We start from the raw sequence: 22,500 nt of genomic DNA, 5'->3' as shown, positions 1-22,500 counted from the left end.
TCAAGTGAGCATGTGTGTGTTGTTTGGAGAGTGTGTGTGTTTGTCTCCTTTGAAACACACTGGTCACTGACCCAGGCTGATTGTCACGACTGCAGTTTGTAGCGGAATGTTACCCAGGGTTAGGGCTGGGGGCGGTGTGTGTGTGTGTGTGTGTGTGAGTGTGTGCGCGCGCATGTGAGTATGGATATGTGTGTGTGCATGTGAGCATGGATATGTGTGTGTGTGTGTATGTGTGTGGTGCAGCTGAGTGCAGCTGGAGCTACTCTCTTTTCCAGCCTCAGTGATGCTAGTGCGTGCGTGCGTGCGTGTGTGTGTGCTTGGGACTTGGGGGATTTTCACATTGGGAAACGTTTACCTAGTAATTTTTAGGAACTTTAATAATTAATGGAAATCCATTATAGTAATATACTGATCAATTTGATCAAATCAGTCAAAGTGCTCCATGATTTCTAATATCAGTTAATAACAAGCTTGTAAAACTTTAGAATTAGGACTAGTCTCTCCTGCTGTACCAGGTGCCCTGTCTCCATGTCAGATGTCTTTCTGGTAGTGTGCTGTTGCTGTACCAGGTGTCCCGTCTCCCATGTCAGAGGTTTTTCTGGTTGGGTGCTGTACCAGATGTCCTGTGTCCCATGTGAGAGACCTTTTTGGTTGTGGAAAATTTACTGGAAATGAGAGCAGGTCTCTCCTGCTGTACCAGGCGTCCCATCTCCATGTGTCAGAGGTCTTTCTGGTAGTGTGCTGTACCAGGGGTCCTGTCTCCATGTGAGAGGTCTTTCTGGTTGTGGAAATTTACTTCCTGCCTTTTGCAACCCTATGTGTCTGTGTGCGTGTGTGTGTGAGGGTGTTTGTCTGTTGGTGTGTATCTTCGACTCCGTGCGGGGTGTCCTGAGCTCAAACCCAGTGCGAGGGGCTCTCTTCTGGCTGTTATTGCATTCCTCCGGGTGTGTTTGCATGCTTTCATCTGTTTGTAAATGTAGCCGTCAAGTGGGAGGATGACTGAGAGTTTATACTACAGTCTGTACACCCTCGAGTGTGTGTGTGTGTGTGTTGTGTGTGTGTGTGTTAAGTGCTCCTCTCCTCTGTCCTCAGACATGGAACACGGTGTGCAGGCGAGGTTGCGGCATCGGCTAACAACTCCCATTGCATTGTGGGAATTGCCTACGATGCCAGGATAGGGGGTGAGTCCGTGGTGTATGTATGTGTGTGTGTGTATGGGGGGGTGTCTGCTAGTGTGTGTGTAATGTGTACATGTACTTTGAGGTCAGTTACTGTGTGTGTGTGTGTGTGTGTGTGTGTGTGTGTGTGTGTGCATGCATGAGAGTCCGAGGAGTCATGGGTGATGTATACAGTTTGTGTTTTGTGTGTGTATATGTGTGTGTGGGGTCCCAGGCATACGTGTTTATCCGTGGGTGTGTGGATGTTTATCAACGCGTGTGTGTGTATTTATTTGTGCAGCGTTTCCGCTGGTAAGGTTTTGCTGTGGCGCACCGCCACGGCAAGATCCTTGCCGCCACACCAAACATTTGATACAAAAAACAATAATACAAAGTAGGCTATACTATATAAAAGTCTTAAATTAAACATCTTAAACTTTCTCAATATTTCTGCCTAAATGCGCTTTCAAAACCACTGTCATGCCAACATTAGGACTATTTATTTTCAATAAGACTAAGAGCCTATAGGCCGCACGCTCTGTGCCGCTCCATGCTGCTCCTTTCTGAGGTGATCGGAAGACTCGGCGCGTGAAGGGATTTTTTCTTCAGTGAGCGGCATGAGGTTACAACGAAAGATATTGACGCTCAAATATTACCATAGTGCTGGCACCTAGGGCTGCTCCTCAAAATGCCTAGCCTACTGTCTAAAATACATTTATGTTAGTAATCTAAGTGCCGTATTAGCTACAGTTAGACGTACCAACAGCTCCTGCCCATCTCAAGCACGTTGGCAAAGCCTTTGGTTTTTTAAATTTCCTGATGACAACTAGCGGATCCTAGAACCATATATATCAATACAATTTTCCAGATAGACATACGACGATTTTTGAAGAGGAAAAGAGAGGAGAATGATGAGACCAGTCAGGTAGGCTAGGTTATTGCCGGATAGCCATGATTCACATCGGGGGGAACAAGGAACAAGGCACGCTACCTGTAGGCTAGACCTGGTCCAGGGCGATATCTATACAGATAACGCCCTGTTACTCTCAATGCAATTTGCCTATGAAAGCGCTTCATCGGCCCGGTCGTCCGAGTCTACAGACAAAACCGTTTCGTTACTCACCAAAGTAAACACATCGTTGGAAAGATGAAAGCCTTTTCTCCTAAGGCGCTACAGTTTGTAGTCCCCCACCTTTCAAATAAAAGGCAAATTTGTACACTTAAATGCTTTATATCCACAGCATCGACTGTCTTCTTCTACCGGCGAATTGGCGCTCTCCGCTTTGTTTAGCCTACTCACTCCTGCCGCCCATGTCGGGGATGATGCATTACATCTTAAAGTCTCTCAACACCATTTAAGATGTAATGCATCATCCCCGACATGGGCGGCAGCAGTGAGTAGGCTAAACAAAGCGGAGAGCGCCGATTCGCCGGTAGAAGAAGACAGTCGATGCACTGAGAGTAACGAAGGTTACGTATTGTAACCCCAGTTCTACGAGTGGAGCGGAGCCCCATAGGGGGGCGCTAGCGCTCCTATTGGTAACCCATGTTGGCATGCCAACAACCAATCTGAAGATAAACATGTACTCTTATCGTCCTAACCAATCACAGATCCCCCACCTACTATAAAGGTGGCTAAACCCCAGCAATCTGCTCTCCCACACTAAGTCAGACGAGCTAGAAAGCTAGAGGCAGGGCCCGGAAAAAACCCTATGGGGCTCCGCTCCACTCGTAGAACTGGGGTTACAATACGTAACCTTCGTTCTACATCGTGGAGCTACGCCCCATAGGGGGGCGCTAGCGCTCCTATTGGTAACAGGCGGAGCTCCAGCGATGCCCACAATGTACGCGGGCCAGGCCGACATAAAAACATCAACCCACTGGAGGCAAGGGAGTACACAAGCACCACACAGTAGTAAGTGCAACTCCCTCCACCCGAACCCCAACGGAGGGCCGGTCAGGCAATAAGACGGGCGGACGAGGCAAAGGACCGCAAACGGAACGCAAGGGTCCCCTGGTGTCCACCAGGAGCTCAAAACCAAAGGCCGCGCACCCCGCACAGGGGGCGGAACAATGGTCAAGCTGCATAAACATGCAAGTAAAATTGGCCGGGAGTTACCGACCAACACAGCCACGCCATCTCAGGGCGTGGCCCTAGCAGCGACACTCAGGACAGAGTCTGCCAGGGAGCTAGATGGCACATCCAGTAGATAGAAGCGGATAAAAGGCGACGGCGACGCCCAGGACGCCGCCGCACAGATATCCTCCACACACACCCCTTGAAAGAGCGCAACCGAAGCGGCAACTCCTCTAGTGGAGTGCGCGCGCACCCGGCCAGGCAAAGGGCGACCTGCCGCGGTATACGCAGCAGAGATGCCCTCACAAAGCCAGCGAGAGAGGCGCTGCTTGGAAAGGGGGGAGCCCAGCTTGCCCGCACCGTAGCATACGAGCAGCTGAGGCGTGGTCCTGAACGAGGCCGTGCGCCTAATGTAAACAGAGAGCGCACGGACCGGGCACAAGAGATGCAACCGGGCGCCCTCCACCGAGCAGTGCGGAGGAGGAGAAAAGGCGCGCAGCTCCAGAGGCCTAGCACTATAAGAGTGCCTAACCACCTTGGGCAGGAAAACCGGGTTGGGCCTCAGAACGGCCTTACTGCCGTCCCCAGTGATGGTGAGGCAGCCCGGCTGCGTCTACAGCGCACACAGATTACTCACTCGCTTACCCGAGGATAATGCGAGGAGCAATGCCGTTTTGATAGACATCCATCTGAGATCAACCTGCTCCAAAGGCTCGAACGGCACCTTGCACAGTGCGTCCAAAACCAGAGACAGATCCCACTGGGGGGCCAAGGCTCTGACAGGTGGTCTAAGCCGGACCACACCCGTCAAAAAACGCCTGACCAGAGGGTGAGCAAAGACCGTAGTCCTAGCAAACCCCTCATGGCATGCTGAAATAGCAGCCGCATACACCCTAATGGTGGAGGCAGCAAGCCCCAGGTCCAACAGATGTTGTAGGTAGGAGAGCACTGCCTCAACTGAGCAGGTCTCCGGGTCTACATCTTCCCCATCACACCAACGCACGAAAGACTCCCACTTCCCAGCGTACAGCTTAGAAGTAGAGCCAGCACGCGCGCTCTGAATAGTGCTGATCACAGCCGCGGAGAGACCCCTCCGAGCTAACCTGCGCCGTTCAGTAACCAGGCCACCAAGCGCTGACCCAGAACCGGGGGGGCCTGTATCGTGCCGCCCGCCTGGGACAGGGCATCCCGCCTGTACGGAATGAGCCAAGGGCGAACCCGAACCAGAGCCATCAGTTCCGCGAACCATCGCGCACTGGGACGGTCTGGCGCAACTAGGATCACTGTCCGACGTTCGGACCGTATTCTGGTCAACAGCATAGGAATGATCGCCACTGGGGGGAAGGCATAGAGCAGGCCCTCCGGCCAAGGGGTGTGCGCAAAGGCGTCCACTCCCAGCGGGAGGCTGTCCGTCCGACTCAGAGAGAACCAAAGAGGACAGTGAGCATTCTCCCTTGTGGCGAACAGGTCCACCTTCGCACGACCGAAGCGCGCCCAAAGATGTGACACAATCTGAGGATGCAGCCTCCACTCGTCGTGGCGCGGCCCGCCTCTCGACATGAGGTCGGCGCCGACATTCAAGTGGCCCGGAATGTGCTGAGCCTGGAGGGAGCTCAGATTGGAGCTCGCCCACAGCCACAACCTCACCGCCGTGCGATGAAGAGCCACTGAGCGGACACCACCCTGACGGTTGATGTAAGCTACCGTGGCACGGTTGTCTGAGCGCACTAGCACAGGGAGCCCCCTCAGCGCAGGTGCAAAGTGCTGAAGAACCAGCAACACAGTCTCCAGCTCTAGGAGATTGATGTGCCTGTTCTCGCCAGGAGGCCAACGGCCCCCCACGGCTTGGGACAGGCACGTCCCTCCCCAGCCGGAGAGGGACGCGTCCGTGAAAATCGGTATGCGGAACGACACCCTGCCTAGAGGGACACCACGCGCGATGATGCGCGGGTTCCTCCAGAAAGCCAGGTCCGCAGCCAGGGACCCGGGCAACGTCACCATCTTGAATTTGTCCCTGCTGACATTCAGATGAAGACGTGCGAACCAACGTTGTAAGCCACGCATGTGCAGGAGGCCCAGTGGAACCACCGCGTGGGCCGATGACATTAAGCCCAGCAAACGCATCACCGTCAGAGCCGTGGCCACCCTCCCTGGCAGGCAGATAGAGAGTGCCTGGGCCAGAGCATCGCGCCTCAGCGCCGCCAGGGACGCGCGCATCGAGACAAGAGTCCAAGCTGAGACCCAGATAAATGACAGACTGAGACGGGCGCGGCGTGCTCTTTTCCCAGTTGATGGCGAATCCCAAGCCTGTGAGATGAGTCACAAGCTGGGAGGTGTGCGACCTGGCCTGAGCGGCTGACGAGGTGAGGATCAGAAGGTCGTCCAGGTAGGCGAGCACTCTGCCTCAGCGGTAGAATCGCCGTTTCCAGGCACTTGGAAAACACCAGAGGAGCCAGCGCATAACCGAACGGGAGCCTGGTGTACTCGTAAGCCACACCCTGGACGGCAAAACGCAGAAACTTTCTGTGACCCTCTCTGATGGGAACATGAAAGTATGCGTCCTTTAGATCTATGCTTGTGAAGAAGTCTCCCTGGAGAACGGAGTCCAACAGGTGCCTCACTGTGAGCATACGAAAATGCCGTTTGGCTACGCATTTGTTCAAAAGGCGCAGGTCGAGGATGGGACGCATCCCCCCTGTTCGCTTCGGGACGAGGAAGTAACGAGAGTAAAATCCCGCCCCCGAGCGGCTCGGTGGAACCACCGCTATCGCCTCCTTGGATAGGAGCTCCGCTATCTCCGACTGGAGAGCGCTCTCCTGCCGCGGACCCGAGACCACAGTCTCCACCACCCCGGTGAAGGACGGAGGGTGGGCGATAAACTGAATCGCATACCCAGATGTCAGGATGCGAAACAGCCAGCGAGGGAGGCATGGCAACCGCATCCACGCCACTCTGCATCGCGAGAGAGGGCCCGCCGCCGTGCGCGGGACGTTCGCCAGAAAGCGATCGTATTCTAGAACGGCCCCGACCGCCACCGCTGGCACCTCCCCACCCGTGGGGGCTGCAGCAGTCCAAGGGGGGCCGCATATGAAAGGGAGGCGAACCGCAGACACTGTCATCACACACCGACTTACTTGAAGTGGGGGCAACATCAATGTCAGAACAGTGTAAACGTCCTCCAGAGCCTGGAGACGTAAGCCCGTAAGTAGCCCGAGAGCTGTTGTGAAAACCAACTAACATCTCTGCAGACAGTGGGGCCGCGTTAGTGTATGCACATGAAGAGGCCACCGACTTAACCTGTGTAGCGGTAGCCCTTGTATCGCTCACAACGCAAGGAAAAGGAGCATCGCTCTCATATGCAAATGAGGCAGACGGCTGAAGTAGCGGAGCCCAGTCATTGTATGCAAATGAGGCCGCCGCCGACATAGACTCAGTCTGTGTGGAGGCAGACGCCTTTGAACTTGCCGCGAAAAGTCGGGGAATCTTGCTCCCATATGCAAATGAGGCAGACGACCCATACCGATGCAGCGCAACGGGGGGAACCAATGACGTACGAGCATTCAAATTTGAAGTATAGCAGAGCGAGCGCTCAATTTCAAATGAAGTTCGCTCAACGGTCCTAACGACATCAACCGTCTCTCGGGCTGTGTGCGAGAGTAGCTTAGTCGAACGAGACACAGGGGCTTCATTTCCCAGCCGTTCACGATGGTGCGGTACACGAATACCTGCGCTCACCATAGAAGTAGCAGAGAACGCCTTCCCAGTATTACACACCAAGCGAGACACGGGATTAACTCTATGGCGAGCCCTTCTCTTGGAAACGGAAAGTCTAGCTGCCGAAAGCTGACCCGTAGAGGGGGAAGGCTGCCCGACAAACTTCCTTGATATCCCCGCCGGGGTAGGAAGAGTAGCCAGGCTAGCGCTAGCCAACTGAGTGGATGAACTGGCCCGTAGTTTACTTGAGACATGATAACGGGGCAGAACAGCGCTACCCTCCACCGACTTAATTCTCTCGGCAGAGAGCGGAGGGGCAGGCGCAACCATCTCAGAACCAGAACCCAGAGACACATTAATCATAGCATCAGACTGTCGAGCATGAGAATGACACAAGTGACCACCGGTGTACACATGAACATGCTCTTTATTGTGCGAACCCCTAATACAGGGACCACAACCACCCTCTAACGTGAGGGGAGGGCCATAGGGAACAATAGCAGCCTGAGCAGACGTTAATTGTCACGCATTAGTGCCGGGCTTCTTTCTCTTCCACCGCGGAGCAGGACCTTGGCGAGCGGTGGAAGGAGCACGGGGAGCCTGAGCGGATCGCTGGCTCGCGGGAGGGGGACCGGGGGCAGCCCTCGGAGGGGCGGACCTCGCCGTCCTCTTCCTCCTCTTTACGGGGGCACGGGAGGCAGCAGACTGGGTCCTCTGGACCCCGAGATGCCTGGCCACCAGCTTGGACTGCTCCTCAACCCTGCCGAGGCGTTCCAGGGTTTCGCCGGCGGCAGAGCCGAACAGCCCGGACCGGTAGATGGGAGCGTTCAGCAGAGCCGTGCGAGCTGTGTCGTTCACAGAGGAGACGCCCAGCCACAGCAGGCGATGGTGCACCACAGCGTTAGCCATGACGCGGCCAGTGCAGATCGCGGCAGCCTGGCAGAGCTGCATGGCCGCTCCAGCCGCAGCTTGGAGGTCGGGAACCCGTTCGGGCGATGGCGAGGCGCCGCTGCTCAACTCCGATGCCAGGGTAGTGACCAGGATGGAGATGGAGGAAACGGCGGCCGTGGCCTGGGCAGCGAGGACATACATGCGGTCGGAGAGGGTAGCCGCCTGTCGGTCTTGCGCCCCGGGAAGCTGAGGCTTCTTGGTATTGCTCCACGCAGCCGCACCAGGAGCGAAGTGGGCGGCAAAGGAGGGCTCGAGCGCCGGGACGCCACCGGAGATGTCGCGTTCATAGCCGGACACACGCGTGGCGTCAGTCCAGGCGCGAACCGGGGCCTTAGCCTGCTCGAGGGGCGCCACCCAGGTACTCTCGACAAACTTGTCGATATGTTCCATGACCGGGAGGGGCCGCTTGATTCTCCGCGTCGAGAGCTCGAAGCAAGAAATGCCCCAGAGGTTGGTGCAACTCGCCTCAGGCTCTGACGGGAGGGGGATTCCGATGGAGACCGCCGCGCGCTCAAGTATACCGGGGAACACCCTCCGGAATACGAGCGGCTTGGCCCCACCGGAATCCCGGGGCTCATTGTCTGGGGGGCCGCCCTCGCCGCCGGCGGGGGGCTCGGAACCAGACACAGATGAGCCCGTGCGAGGGGAGGGGCCCTGAGAGGCGGGCAACTCCCCACTGTCCTCCGAGTCACTACTATCCCCAGAGTCGTCGTCGGAAGGCTCGGACTCGCAGGAGGGGAGAGGACAGGGGACGGTACTCCGTGCGCGCCAGAAGTCCAGGCGGGCACGCCTGAATTCAGAGGGCAGCAGCGCGCACTGGGAGCACGGCGGGTTGGGAGAGACTCCCTCTTCGGCGTGGCTCTTCCCCAGGCACGCCACACACCGGTCGTGGCGGTCCTCCGGGTCCAAGGCACCACAGCCGCAGTCCTCGACCCGCGGGGCATCTTCTTCCAGAAGAGGAGGGGCGGGGACGTCCATAGGGGATCCAGCAGCGCCGGAGTCCCTCAGAGGTAGGTCGCCGCCGTTCTTCTCGCTCTTCTTCGTTTTCTTCATAGTTCTTCAGAAAGGCTTCCTTCAACTGCTTGAAAGCTCGTCTGAAAATGGGAGAGCAGATTGCTGGGGTTTAGCCACCTTTATAGTAGGTGGGGGTCTGTGATTGGTTAGGACGATAAGAGTACATGTTTATCTTCAGATTGGTTGTTGGCATGCCAACATGGGTTACCAATAGGAGCGCTAGCGCCCCCCTATGGGGCGTAGCTCCACGATGTAGAACAGGGCGTTATCCGTAGGATATCGCCCTGGACCAGGTCTACCTGTAGGCTAACAGTTTTGCCCGCTTCCCAGGGACCAGTAAACTCTGTTTGGACGAGAGGAATGCCTCATGCAGTCGTCAGATCGGACAAGTAAAAAATGAATATGATAAATAAGCCTTGTGTTGCTAACGTTACGTAACGTTATCTGAAAATACAGTTTGAGCCGAAGCGGAGCCTGCTCCATTTGAGCTACGCGCTGCTGTCTGTCTGTCCGTCAGTCAGCCCTTCAAGCGAGCGTTGTCAAGGAGAAAGTTTTGCAACTTTCATGCGAGTCAGGTGCAGCGCTGCCTGATTGTGCGACTGTCTAGCTTGCATTAATGTTCCTCCAGCCACCTAAAAAGTGCCAATCAAAATAACAGAAAAAGCAACAAATTATTTAGGCATGTTTAAAGACTAGCTTACCTTTAAAAAAAAATCTACAGCTGCTGTTATAATGGTTACCTACAATACATCTGATTAAAATATGTCTATATACCATATGATTCATTAAGTGCCTGTGTGGTTACTGTTTTATCCCATCCAGTTACATGTCATTAATTACATTTTAAGCTCTAGGACTTTACCAGCCTTACGAGATAAGTTAGGCCATCTTTATAGGCCTACTCTTCAGTTAATTGTTTTTTTTAGGCAGAGGCAGGGATTGTGGTAGGAGAGGACAGGACTGTGGCACAGGCACAGAGTGGAGGCACAGGTTAGAGAGAAGAGGAGAGAGGTTGTTGAGAGGGGACAGGAGAGAGGAACAAGGGAGGAAGAAAGGCGGTCTCCGATCCCCCGCTTTGGTTTTGAAATCAGACTCTTTTTTTCACACACCACCACACCAAGAGATCAGTTCCACAGGAAACACTGTTGTGTGTATGTGTGTGCGTGTGTGTGTGTGTGTGTGTATTTATTTGTGTGTGCGTGTGTATTTGTGTGTGTGTGCGTGTGTATTTGTGTGTGTGTGTATTTGTGTGTGTATTTATTTGTGCGTGTGTGTGTGTGCGCGTGCATTTGTGTGTGTGTGTGTGTACGCATATGCGTGCGTGCGTGTGTGTGCGCGTGTGTGTGTGTGTGCCAGGTGTGCGTATGCTGGATGGAGATGTGACTGACATGGTGGAGGCCAAGTCTCTCAGCCTGCAGCCGCAGCACATCGACATCTACTCCGCCTCCTGGGGGCCGGACGACGACGGCAAGACGGTGGACGGCCCCGCCTCCCTCGCCAGGCAGGCCTTCGAGAGCGGCATCCGCTCGGTGAGGCTCACGCACACACACGCACACACACGCTAACACAGTATAGCAGACTAGCATATGTGTATTCATGAGTGTGCTCTGAGAGGTGAGGTGGAAGGGAGTCCAGTGATGAGATGATGTCAGAGGCCTGTCTGTCTGTCTGTCTGTCTGTCTGTCTGTCTGTCTGTCTGTCTGTCTGCCTGTCTGTCTGTCTGTCTGTCTGTCTGTCTGTCTGTCTGTCTGCCTGCCTGTCTGCCTGCCTGCCTGTCTGCCTGTCTGCCTGTCTGCCTGCCTGTCTGTCTGTCTGTCTGTCTGTCTGTCTGTCTGTCTGTCTGTCTGTCTGTCTGTCTGCCTGCCCATCTGCCTGCCTGTCTGTCCTGTTTGTGTTTGTCTGTTTGTGTTTGTCTGTTTGTGTTTATCTGTTTGTGTTTGTCTGTTTGTGTTTGTCTGTGTGTTTGTCTGTGTGTGTGTCTCTGTCTGGTTGCTACAGCGCTCTGTTAGAGTATAATGACAGGTTACGGAAAGACATGAGATGAAAAAGGTGAGATTGTGTGAGAGAGGTACACTCTACGCGTGTGTGTGTGTGTGTGTGTGTGTGTGTGTGTGTGTGTGTGTGTGTGTGTGTGTGTGTGTGTGTGTGTGTGTGTGTGTGTGTGTGTGTGTGTGTGTGTGTGTGTGTGTGTGTGTGTGTGTGTGTGTGTGTGTGTGTGTGTGTGTGTGTGTGTGTGTGTGTGTGTGTGTGAATGTTTCACCAGCTTCCGGATGACTGCCTGCTCTGCTTTCCTTCATTAACAATCTGTGTGTCTTTCTCCCACTCTCCTACCATCCCTCTCTATCCCTGTCTTTCCTCATCCCCCTCTCGCTGTCTCTCTCTCTCTCTCTGTGTTTGCTCCTTTCATCCCTCTCTCTGAGGGGCTTCTCTCTCTTATCACCAGCTCACAGAAGCCCTTTGATGTGCCCTCATCCACCTTTTATACACCTGTGTGTGTGTGTGTCTGTCTGTCCTTGTCTGTGTGTGTCTGTGGGTGGTTATGTGTGTGTGTGTGTGTCTGCCTGTCTGTCTGTCTGTCTGTCTGACGGTCTCCGTCTGTCTGCCTGCCTTTCTGTCTGTCTCTCTGCAGTGTCTCAGCCAGTGTCAGGAGAGACAGTCATGCTTCACTGCTTCATAATATTTTTACGCTGGGTTAAGTTATGATCTTTTGACGCGACCTGTAATCTGTCTTTCTGTCGTAACCAGTGATGCCAATAACCCCGACACCCTCCATCCTTGATAACACATCCCCCATCCCCAATAACACTTCCCCCATCCCCAATAACACTTCCCCCATCCCCAATAACACAGGCCCCCATCCCCAATAACACACGCCCCCATCCCCAATAACACACGCCCCCATCCCCAATAACACACGCCCCCATCCCCAATAACACTTCCCCCATCCCCAATAACACTTCCCCCATCCCCAATAACACACACCCCCATCCCCAATAACACACGCCCCCATCCCTGATAACACATCCCCCATCCCTGATAACACATCCCCCATCCCTGATAACACATCCCTCTTCCCTGATAACACATCCCTCATCCCCAATAATATATCCCTCATCCCTATTAACACATCCCTCATCCCTGATAATACATCCCTCTTCCCTGATAACACATCCCTCATCCTCAATAACACCCCCTCATCCCCAATAACACATCCCCCACCCTCAATAACAGCCCCTCATCCCCAATAACACCCCCTCATCCCCAATAACACATCCCTCATCCCTGATAACACATCCCTCATCCCCAATAATACATCCCTCATCCCTAATAACACATCCCTCATCCCCAATAATACATCCCTCATCCCTGATAACACATCCCTCATCCCTGATAACACATCCCTCATCCCTGATAACACATCCCTCATCCCCAATAATACATCCCTCATCCCTAATAACACATCCCTCATCCCCAATAATACATCCCTCATCCCTGATAACACATCCCTCATCCCCAATAACACATCCCTCATCCCCAATAACACATCCCTCATCCCCAATAACACCCCCTCATCCCCAATAACACCCCCTCATCCCCAATAACACATCCCCATCATCAATAACACATCCTTCATCCTCAATAACACATCCCCCATCATCAATAACACATCCATCATCCTCAATAACACCCCCCATCCGCAATAACACCCCCTTATCCCCAATAACACCCCCCCATCCCCAACAACACCGCCTCATCCCCAATAACACATCCCCCTTCCTCAATAACACCCCCTCATCCCCAATAACACATCCCCCTTCCTCAATAACACCCCCTCATCATCAGTAACACATCCCCCATCCTCAATAACACATCCCTCATCCCCAATAACACATCCCTCATCCTCAATAACACATCCCTCATCCCCAATAACACATCCCTCATCCTCAATAACACATCCCCCATCCTCAATAACACATCCCTCATCCCCAATAACACCCCCTCATCCTCAATAACACATCCCCCATCCCCAATAACACATCCCTCATCCTCAATAACACATCCCCCATCCTCAATAACACATCCCCCATCCTCAATAACACATCCCTCATCCCCAATAACACCCCCTCATCCTCAATAACACATCCCCCATCCCCAGATCAAAACAAGTCGGGTTCCTCTCGACCGTATCCAACGGCAACAACCACAAACCTCTCTTCCTCATTCCCCCGCCAGGGGAGGAAGGGGCGTGGCTCCATCTTCGTGTGGGCGTCGGGCAACGGCGGGCGCAGCCGGGACCACTGCTCGTGCGACGGCTACACCAACAGCATCTACACCATCTCCATCTCCAGCACGGCGGAGAGCGGCAGGAAGCCCTGGTACCTGGAGGAGTGCTCCTCCACCCTCACCACCACCTACAGCAGCGGGGAGAACTACGACCGCAAGATCGTAAGCCTGCCGTCCGTGTGTGTGTGTGTGTGTGTGTGTGTTTGAGATGGCGTGTGTTTCAGAATGCGTGTGTGTAGATGGCCTGTGTGAGCTCCAACGAGTGCTCACCTACTATCTACATAGATCCCAGTAGAGAGTTGCCAGTGTGTGTGTGTGTGTGTGTGTGTGTGCGTGTGTGTGTGTGTGTGTGTGTGTGTGAGAGAGTGAGTGAGAGTGAGTGAGAGACGGAGAGAGATATTTAGAGCAGAAAGAATCTTGCAGAGGATCTTTTAACCTGCAGCTGAAGAGGACCTCTGACATTGTAGCGTTGCAGGAAGCAGATATGGTAATGCACCCTAACACACATCAGTACTGACAATCTGGCCATCCAGATGACATGACACACTTAACACAGATCAGTCTCATATAAGGACACACACACACAGACAGGACTTATTCCACAGGCCCTGACCCTTGACCTCTGACCCCGGATTGTGCGTGTCAGGCTCACACACCGGGTGTCCCAGGCCGACCCCTCCCCCTGCGCGGTATCCCAAGGTGCATTGGGGCAGACAGAGGGACAGTTGGTCGGTGTGTTCTAGCTTGTCTGGCGGAGGCTTGCTACATTCCCCATGCTGAGGCTACTGGAGCACCAGCGTCTCATCACTGCCGTGTGTGTGTGTGTGTGTGTGCGCGTGCGTGTATATGTGTGTGTGTGTGTGTGTGTTATCTGCAGCAGTGCAGCTTTTCAAAGCTGGAATGTGAAGTCTCAGGTGTGTCTCAATCCCCCAATGATCCTCAGGACTTATCCCCTCTCTCTTCCTCTCTAACCATCCCTCCTTTCTGCTTCTCCCTCTCTCTCTCTTCCCCTCTAACCATCCCTCCTTTCTGCTTCTCCCTCTCTCCCCACCTCCACTATCTCCCTCTCTCTCCCTCTTCCCTCCTCACTAACCCTCCCTTCGCTTCTTACCCCCTTCTCCCTCGCTCTCTCCTCTCCTCTCCTCTCCTCTCCTCTCCTCTCCTCTCCTCTCCTCTCCTCTCCTCTCCTCTCCTCTCCTCTCCTCTCCTCTCCTCCTCCCTCTCTCCAGATCACCACAGACCTGAGGCAGCGCTGCACAGACAGTCACACGGGAACGTCGGCCTCCGCCCCCATGGCTGCTGCTATCATCGCCCTGGCTCTGGAGGCCAAGTGAGACCTTCTGCTCTTCCCTCTCTCTCTCTCTCTCTCTCTCTCTCTCTCTCTCCTCTGCTCCACCCTCCCACCTGTTACCCCACCTCCTCCAGGAGAGGGGGAGGGGTTAAGGAGAGGGGGAGGGGCTAATACGAGGGGGAGGGGCTAATGAGAGTGGGAGGGGTTAAGGAGAGAGGGGCAGCCCTTGTCAGATCGTTGTATATTCAGTGGAAGAAGTGAGGAGTTTGAAGGATCGTCTATCTAATCCATCAGCAGCCGGAGGACTATGGGACGGCTGCCATGACCCAGTTAGCGGCGCGCGCCAAAACCACACGAACGCCGATGAAACATTAATAGAACGTTAATTATAGAAACCGCCGAAGGAAGCCGGTGATGTCGGCTGGCTCCGATCAACGCCAGCCGACGCGAGAGCGCAGAGCCTCTCCTAAACACGGGGCGGATATCGCGTCGACGAGGCCCCTGCGAGCGATCCCACGCACTCTGTCTGTCTGGAAATGTTCAGGGCCCGGCGGCGTTAATGAGTTAACCTCCTAGTTGCTCGCCACAAAGACCCGGCAGACAGACAGCCAGCCAGCCAGCCAGGAGAAGGACGGGGAGACGTTACAGGAAACGTGCCGGCGAGACGGGGCGTCTCACCTCAGATCCCCCGGCTGTGTTCACACTGCATCCCCGGACATATGGAGAGAGAGAGAGAGAGAGAGGGGGATGGATGAGGGAGAGAGGGAGGGAGGGAGGGAGGGAGGGAGGGAGGGAGGGAGGGAAAAAGAGACGGAGGGAGTCAGTCGGAATGTGCTGAAGCTTGCGTCGAGGGAGACGGAAGGAGAGAGACGGGAGGGAGGGAGAGAAAGATGGATACAGGAGGGAGGGAGGGAGGGAGGGGGGAAAGAGGGGAGAGGCAGAAAGCGGGAGGAGGAGAGAGTGATGGAGAGAGAGAGAGAGAGAGGGAGCATCTGGTGGGCAGATGAGGGGATTCCCGGGGATCTTTCTGACCCACTTCTCCCTGCTCCAGCGTTCCCCTCCGTACATCAAAGCACACCTGGCGGCCATCTTAGAAGGGCTCTCACGTGAGGTCTGAGAGAGAGAGAGAGAGAGGATGTGGGAAAGATTAATCTTCATCTCTCCCCCTCTCACTCTCTCTCTGTCTGTCTCTGTGCCTCCCCTAACACACACACACACTCCATGTAGGTACTTCATCTCACCTGTGTGTGTGTGTGTGTGTGTGTGTGTGTGTGTGTGTGTGTGTGTGTGTGTGTGTATGTGGGTGCGTCTGTGTGTGTGTGTCTGTGTGTGTGTGTATATTTTCTCTCCTCCAGGCCTGAATTGACGTGGAGGGATGTTCAGCACATCATTGTGAAAACGTCTCGCGCCGGTCACCTTAACGCCCCAGACTGGAAAACTAATGCTGCTGGATACAACGGTACACACACACACACACACACACACACACACACACACACACACACACACACACAGGCCCACACAAACACAGAGGCCTACACTACATAAACTACCCAACTGTCTGCCAACTACCTGTCAGGGAGTCCATGAAATGTACTTTGTTTCATATGAGTCTGCGTGTGTGTGTGTGTGTGTGTGTGTGTGTATATGTGTGTGTGTGCCTGTGTGTGTGTGTGTGTGCCTGCCTGTGTGTGTGTGTGAGTGTGTGTGTGTGAGTGTGTGTGTGTGTGAAGATCAGCTAGGCTGCAGTCCCAGTCTGTCTGGAGTGTGTCCAAGCGGCTATTTCAGAGAGGAATGAGAAACAGAGAGAGAGAAAGAGGTGGAGGGGGTGGATGTGTGGGGGGTGGTGGGGGGCGCTCAGAGGGAGGGATGGGGAACACCGTTTTCGATTGGCTGTCCGGCAGGGTTTTGCTGAGCGGTTCCCTTTTAACGTCACTCGATTGGTTTGGGGCGAGACGTGATTGAAAGGGCTTCCGCTCACAGTCCAATCAAGGACCGGCTCTGACCCGGAACGCCCCCCGGTTCAGACTACATTAGCCAATCGCGTTGCGCGTCAGAGACTTATCTCTCTCTCTCGAGTGAGTCCGAGGGAGGAAGATGCGTGTTTAGGAGGGGGCGCTGGTTTTTGCAGCCCGGACCATGGCAGTGCCACCACATGGCCTGCTGACCGGCCGGGGGGGGGGGGGGGGGGGGGGGGGGGGGGGGAGGAGCTTAGCCCCCTGCGACAACAACAAGCCCAGGTGGCGTCTGGGTTTTTTACCCGCAGGACGACGGAGGACCAAACCTCGTATCAGACTTCAGACTGAGCGAGGGACATTAGCTGTCTGTCTGTCTTTAGCTAGAAATTAATTCCTGTTCTTTTTAGAGGTCTGTTAATTTCGCACCTCAAGACCCCCCCCCCCATCCCTGAATGCAAAACAAGTGCACCCATTATTAGAACACAGCCCTTAGCTTTCCTGCCTGCTCAGTCAGTAGAGCATGACAAGTGGTCATGGGTTCCAGCCCCAGCTTTGGGGCATAGCTCAAGCATCTCGCTCTACGTGGTGCCCACATCATGTACACATGCAAATCTGCACGATTCATGAATAGTTCTGTGTTTGTGATTGGCTGAGTTGTCTGATTGACGTGTGTGTGTGGGCGTGTCTTCCAGTCAGCCACCTGTACGGGTTCGGTCTGATGGACGCCGAGGCCATGGTGAAGGAGGCGGAGAAATGGAAGCAGGTCCCCGCCCAGCACATCTGTGTGGAGAGCGCAGACCGCCAGATCAGGTATAGTATGTACACACACACACACACACCCTTGGCTGTTTATCAAAATCAATGTTGAGGTGTGGGGTCAATCAGGTACACACAAACACGCGCGCGCACGCGCACACACACACACATATACACACTTTCTCTCTGTCACACACACACGCATACACACAAAGACAGCCACACTCTCATGCAAACTGAAACGCACGCTGGTCCCCATAGTAAGAGCTGCATAAACCGTGTTGTAGGTTTTATACCCATTTACGCTCCTTTGCTCGGGCCCCTGCGTGAGTGTGTGTGTGCGTGCGTGCGCGCGTGTGTGTGTTTGTGATTGCACAAGATGTCCCGTTAGAGATGCCAAGCACTAGTTGTGTGGTTTCCAGCCACATAGACCCCAACTGGAGCTCTCTCCTGTACAGTTTGGCGTGTGATGAGGACTGGCTGCCAGCTCTCCTCTTTCCCCGTAGGTGTGTGTGCGTGTGCGTGTGTGCGTGTGTGTGTGAGAGAGATCTGGGGACCATTGCCTTATCAGGCTGAACAGACAGGCCTGGTCATAAGAGAGTTATGTAAACCCTGCTCTGTCACAGGAATGCTGGCACTGGCCCCTCTGTGTGTGTGTGTGTGTGTGTGTGTGTGTGTGCGCGTGTGTGTACATGTACATGCCTGTGTGTGTGTGTATGTGTGTGTGAGAGTGCGTGCGTGAGTGTGTGTGTGTGTGTGTGTGTGTACATGTACATGCCTGTATGTGTGTGTGTGTGCGTGCGTGCGTTCGTGTGTGAGTGTGTACATGTACATGCCTGTGTGTGTACATGTACATGCCTGTGTGTGTGTGTGTATCTGGCAGGGCAGTGTGTTTTTTTCTGTGGAGCTGACTGGATGTCACTACAAAGCCGTTCTCTCAGACAGCCTCTGGCTGGCCCCTGTGAGCGTCTGGTAATATGTGTGTGTGTGTGTGTGTGTGTGTGTGTGTGTGTGTGTGTGTGTGGTGTGTGTGTGTGTGTGTGTGTGTGTGTGTGTGTGTGTGTGTGTGTGTGTGTGTGTGTGTGTGTGTGTGTGAGAGCTACTCCTCATTCTTATCTCTCCATGCTCCATGTGGTGTTTCAGCCAAAACCTCTGATGTCACCACCCTCTCACATCTCCTCTCCATTCCTCCTCAGCTCTCCTCCTCTCCACTCCTCTTCTCTCTCCTCCTTCTCTCCACTCCTCTCCTCCTCTCAACTCCTCTTCTCTCTCCTCCTCCTCTCCACTCCTCTCCACTCCTCTCCTCCTCTCAACTCCTCTTCTCTCTCTTCCTCCTCTCCACTCTTCTTCTCTCCCCTCCTCTCCTCCTCTCCACTCCTCCTCTCCTCTCCCTCAGCCCCCCTCCCTCCCCTTCAACTCCTCCTCACTCCTCCCTCCACCCCCCCCCTCTTTGGTTCATTCAGTGATCTAACGCGTCACACACACACACACACACACACACACACACACACACACACACTAGTCTGACTCTGACGGATGGGCGTTTTGGGAATAAGCCTTGTTGTTGTTTACTACTGCCCAATCAGTGGTGCCCGATTCATGCGGTCGGCCAATCCAGACCACATGACAACCCAGCTGCAATAACCTAGCAACCACTCCACCCAAGACGATTGTGATCTTATTTGTCAATGTCTTTTCTGTCAATGTTTGTCTTAATTGTCAAGCTAATTTGAATTGGTTTGGTTTGGTTTAAAGAAATGTAGCGTCTTTTCCCTCCATATTCCCGAATGGTAATGAGTCCAGACAGACCTATCTCCAGAGCTGGCACAGCGTAAACCAAGTGTGGAGATATATATACACACACACACACACACACACACACACACACACACACACACACACACAGGTACACACACACACACACATACACACACACACGCACGCACGCTTCAGGCCCACGCGTTGCCGTTCACAGTAGTTCTTCGTGTAGCTAGTCAGGGTTAGCGCATACCACAAGAGGACAACCGCCATTCCGATTGGCCGGTAGCCCCGTGACTGACCTACACTGATTGGCTGTGCCCGTGCAGGACGATCCGGCCGGAGCATGTAGTGCGCTCTGTGTACAAGGCCACGGGCTGCACCGACAACTCCAACCACCACGTCATCTACCTGGAGCACGTGGTCGTACGCATCACCATCACGCACCCCCGGCGCGGCGACCTGTCCATCAACCTCACCTCGCCCTCCGGGACCAAATCCCAGCTGCTCGCCAACAGGTGAGCCGCAGAGACACACACACACACACACACACACACATGACAAACAGCTCTAACCCTGGCCTCCACTGTAACTGTTTTCTGATGTGTGTGTGTGTGTGTATGTGTCCAGGCTGTTTGACCATTCCATGGAGGGCTTTAAGAACTGGGAGTTCATGACCACCCACTGCTGGGGGGAGAAGGCGGTGGGAGACTGGATCCTGGAGATCCACGACTCCCCCTCCCAACTCCGCAGCCAGAAAGTGCCAGGTAGGACAGCCGAGCGCCGATCGGCATGGTGGAGGGGGACGGTCTCGGATATGGAAATGGCGCGGATGTTACGATAGTACTAGACTTATCCGCAGCCCTGAGTATCTTTAAGCCACAGCTACTCTACCCTCAGTACCGCGTCATGGTCAGACTGTGACGATGTTCGTTCAGGTCATAGGTCATAGGTCATGCGTAGGCCAGGAGACATGACGGTGACCGAGTGACCATGTGTGGTGATATTGTGATACCCCCCCCCTTCCCCACCACCAGGCAAACTGAAGGAGTGGTCCCTGGTTCTGTATGGCACCTCCGTGCACCCGTACTCGTACCCCCCCGCCCCGCACGTTGAGAAGCCCCGCTCCGCCCCCGAGGTCCCCACCGAGGAGGACTTCACCGAGGAGTACATCGGTGAGTGGCGAGGTCGCCGCTGACCTCTGACCCTGGCCGATCCCTGGGAGAGAGACCAGGAGACGGCAAGGATGTAACAGGAAGTAGAGTGGTTTATGATCGACCCCATCCCCCCCACCCCCACCTCTCAGGCCCCTGTGACCCAGAATGCAGTGAGGGACCTGGACCGCACGGGTGCGAGGGGCCCGGACCTCACCAGTGCATCAACTGTCTTCACTACTTCCTCAAGTTCAAGAACAACACCAAGTGAGTCACATGTCACATGTTCTCTACTGTTCCTCCGCAGGTTGTAGAACACCAGGCGCAACTGTAGGACGTAAGCAGATGACAGTGGAAACACTTGGGACACTTGGGACTTCATTGTGTTCTTATCCTCAATGGTTTTGTGTGTAGGAGAACCCTTCTGTGATCAATGATGATTTTCTGGATGACATATTTTGGATGTACAGTAGTCCCACTAGTACAATCTAATTTAATGTTAGTTAGAAGTAAAAGGGTATTCAATTCATTAATTCAATCATACAATCACATTTCAATCATACAATCACATTTCCCTCAGTCCAGCGTTCACCGCAAACTACCTTCTCAGACCGTACGCTTATGTTTGCAAACGTTTGTGCCGAACACAAAGCCAACTGAAAAAAAAGTTTATCAGAAACTATTTTTCTGAAAATAGTTTGCAGTCGCTCGCGAACCTTTGTCCGCTGAATTCCCCCCCCGGGTCACGCCTCTGTTACCGTAGTTACCCGGTGGCACTGTTGGAACCGACAGAGTGTCTGTTTTCTGTGAGGATCAAAGTCTGTGTGTGTGTGCGTGTGTGTGTGTGCGTGCGTGTGTGTGTGTGTGTGTGTGTGTGTGTGCGCGCGTGTCTGTGTAGGCTGCCTCCCATATGCTAACAGAGCCGTGCAGAACCTCTGCCCTCTCATTAGCCTCCTCCACTGCTCCAGGGGCGCTTGATCCGCTCTAGCTGCAGAGGGGGAGGGGAGCACAGGGGCTGGGTTAGTGGGGAAGGACCCCCTTCCTTCCCCCTAAGTCCTTCCCCCCTAACCCAGCCCCTGTGCTCCCCCCCCCTCTGCAGCTAAGCGGATCAAACGCTCCGGGGCGGAGTCGACAGGGGGTTTCATGTTCAGCTAATTACATCCCTATATCTTACTTTGATGGCCTTGACTAAATGAGGGGGATGGGACTAGTCCAGGTGGTCCTGTGTGTGTGTGTGTGTGTGTGTGTGTGTGTGTGTGTGTGTGTGTGTGTGCGTGTGTGTGTGCGTGTGTTTCACCTTAAGAGAATGGATCAGCATGAGAACGAGGGGTCAGAGTAGGTTTATAGATCTATATGCCAGATGTTTTCTACAAAGTGCACCTGTTAACCATACAACACATTACGGAGACAGGCACGCACATCGTCTCGCTCGCACGCACACACACACACACACACACACACACACACACACACACACACACACGGTAAAACACACAGAAGCAAATATGTGGTAACAACCACCCACACATTTTCGGAAAGGCATACACTTACTGTACACTCACGCACACACACACGCACACACACACCACGAACTTTGTCCCTTGGCCCGCAGTACACATAGTTTTTCATGAACGTGAGTGTTTCCATGTTTATGATCATAGCGTTCAAACACAGCTAGCGGTCACCGTGCAGGCAGCAAACCCAGGTCCAGCACACAACCAGGTCCAGCACACCCAGGTCCAGCACACAACCAGGTCCAGCACACATCCAGGTCCAGCACACCCTGGTCCAGCACACCCAGGTCCAGCACACAACCAGGTCCAGCACATACCCAGGTCCAGCACACACCCAGGTCCAGCACACCCAGGTCCAGCACACAACCAGGTCCAGCACACAACCAGGTCCAGCACACCCAGGTCCAGCACACAACCAGGTCCAGCACACCCAGGTCCAGCACACAACCAGGTCCAGCACACCCAGGTCCAGCACATACCCAGGTCCAGCACACCCAGGTCCAGCACACACACAGGTCCAGCACACCCTGGTCCAGCACACCCAGGTCCAGCACACATCCAGGTTCAGCACACCCTGGTCCAGCACACCCAGGTCCAGCACACATCCAGGTCCAGCACACCCAGGTCCAGCACACATCCAGGTCCAGCACACAACCAGGTCCAGCACACAACCAGGTCCAGCACACACCCTGGTCCAGCACACCCTGGTCCAGCACACATCCAGGTCCAGCACACCCTGGTCCAGCACACACCCAGGTCCAGCACACCCAGGTCCAGCACACACCCAGGTCCAGCACACAACCAGGTCCAGCACACCCAGGTCCAGCACACCCAGGTCCAGCACACCCAGGTCCAGCACACACACAGGTCCA

General features: G+C 54.4%; 1 protein-coding gene across 2 annotated transcripts in view; it reads left to right on the top strand.

The window, feature by feature from the left end:
• The window catches only part of pcsk5b (proprotein convertase subtilisin/kexin type 5b), a 43,607-nt gene that overhangs the window by 12,178 nt on the left and 8,929 nt on the right, over positions 1-22,500 (top strand). For both annotated transcript variants that reach the window (XM_084439857.1, XM_084439856.1), the window contains exons 6-15: positions 1,093-1,181; positions 10,270-10,442; positions 13,147-13,359; positions 14,427-14,527; positions 15,844-15,947; positions 17,139-17,256; positions 19,290-19,478; positions 19,591-19,727; positions 19,998-20,135; positions 20,267-20,381. In XM_084439857.1, coding sequence (XP_084295983.1) covers positions 1,093-1,181; positions 10,270-10,442; positions 13,147-13,359; positions 14,427-14,527; positions 15,844-15,947; positions 17,139-17,256; positions 19,290-19,478; positions 19,591-19,727; positions 19,998-20,135; positions 20,267-20,381 — 1,377 coding nt within the window. The remainder of the gene's footprint in view (positions 1-1,092; positions 1,182-10,269; positions 10,443-13,146; positions 13,360-14,426; positions 14,528-15,843; positions 15,948-17,138; positions 17,257-19,289; positions 19,479-19,590; positions 19,728-19,997; positions 20,136-20,266; positions 20,382-22,500) is intronic.

This window comes from Borostomias antarcticus (genome assembly GCF_949987555.1).
Source record: "Borostomias antarcticus genome assembly, chromosome: 6".
NCBI lineage: Eukaryota > Metazoa > Chordata > Actinopteri > Stomiiformes > Stomiidae > Borostomias > Borostomias antarcticus.
This window is presented reverse-complemented; position numbering and strand designations above follow the sequence as displayed.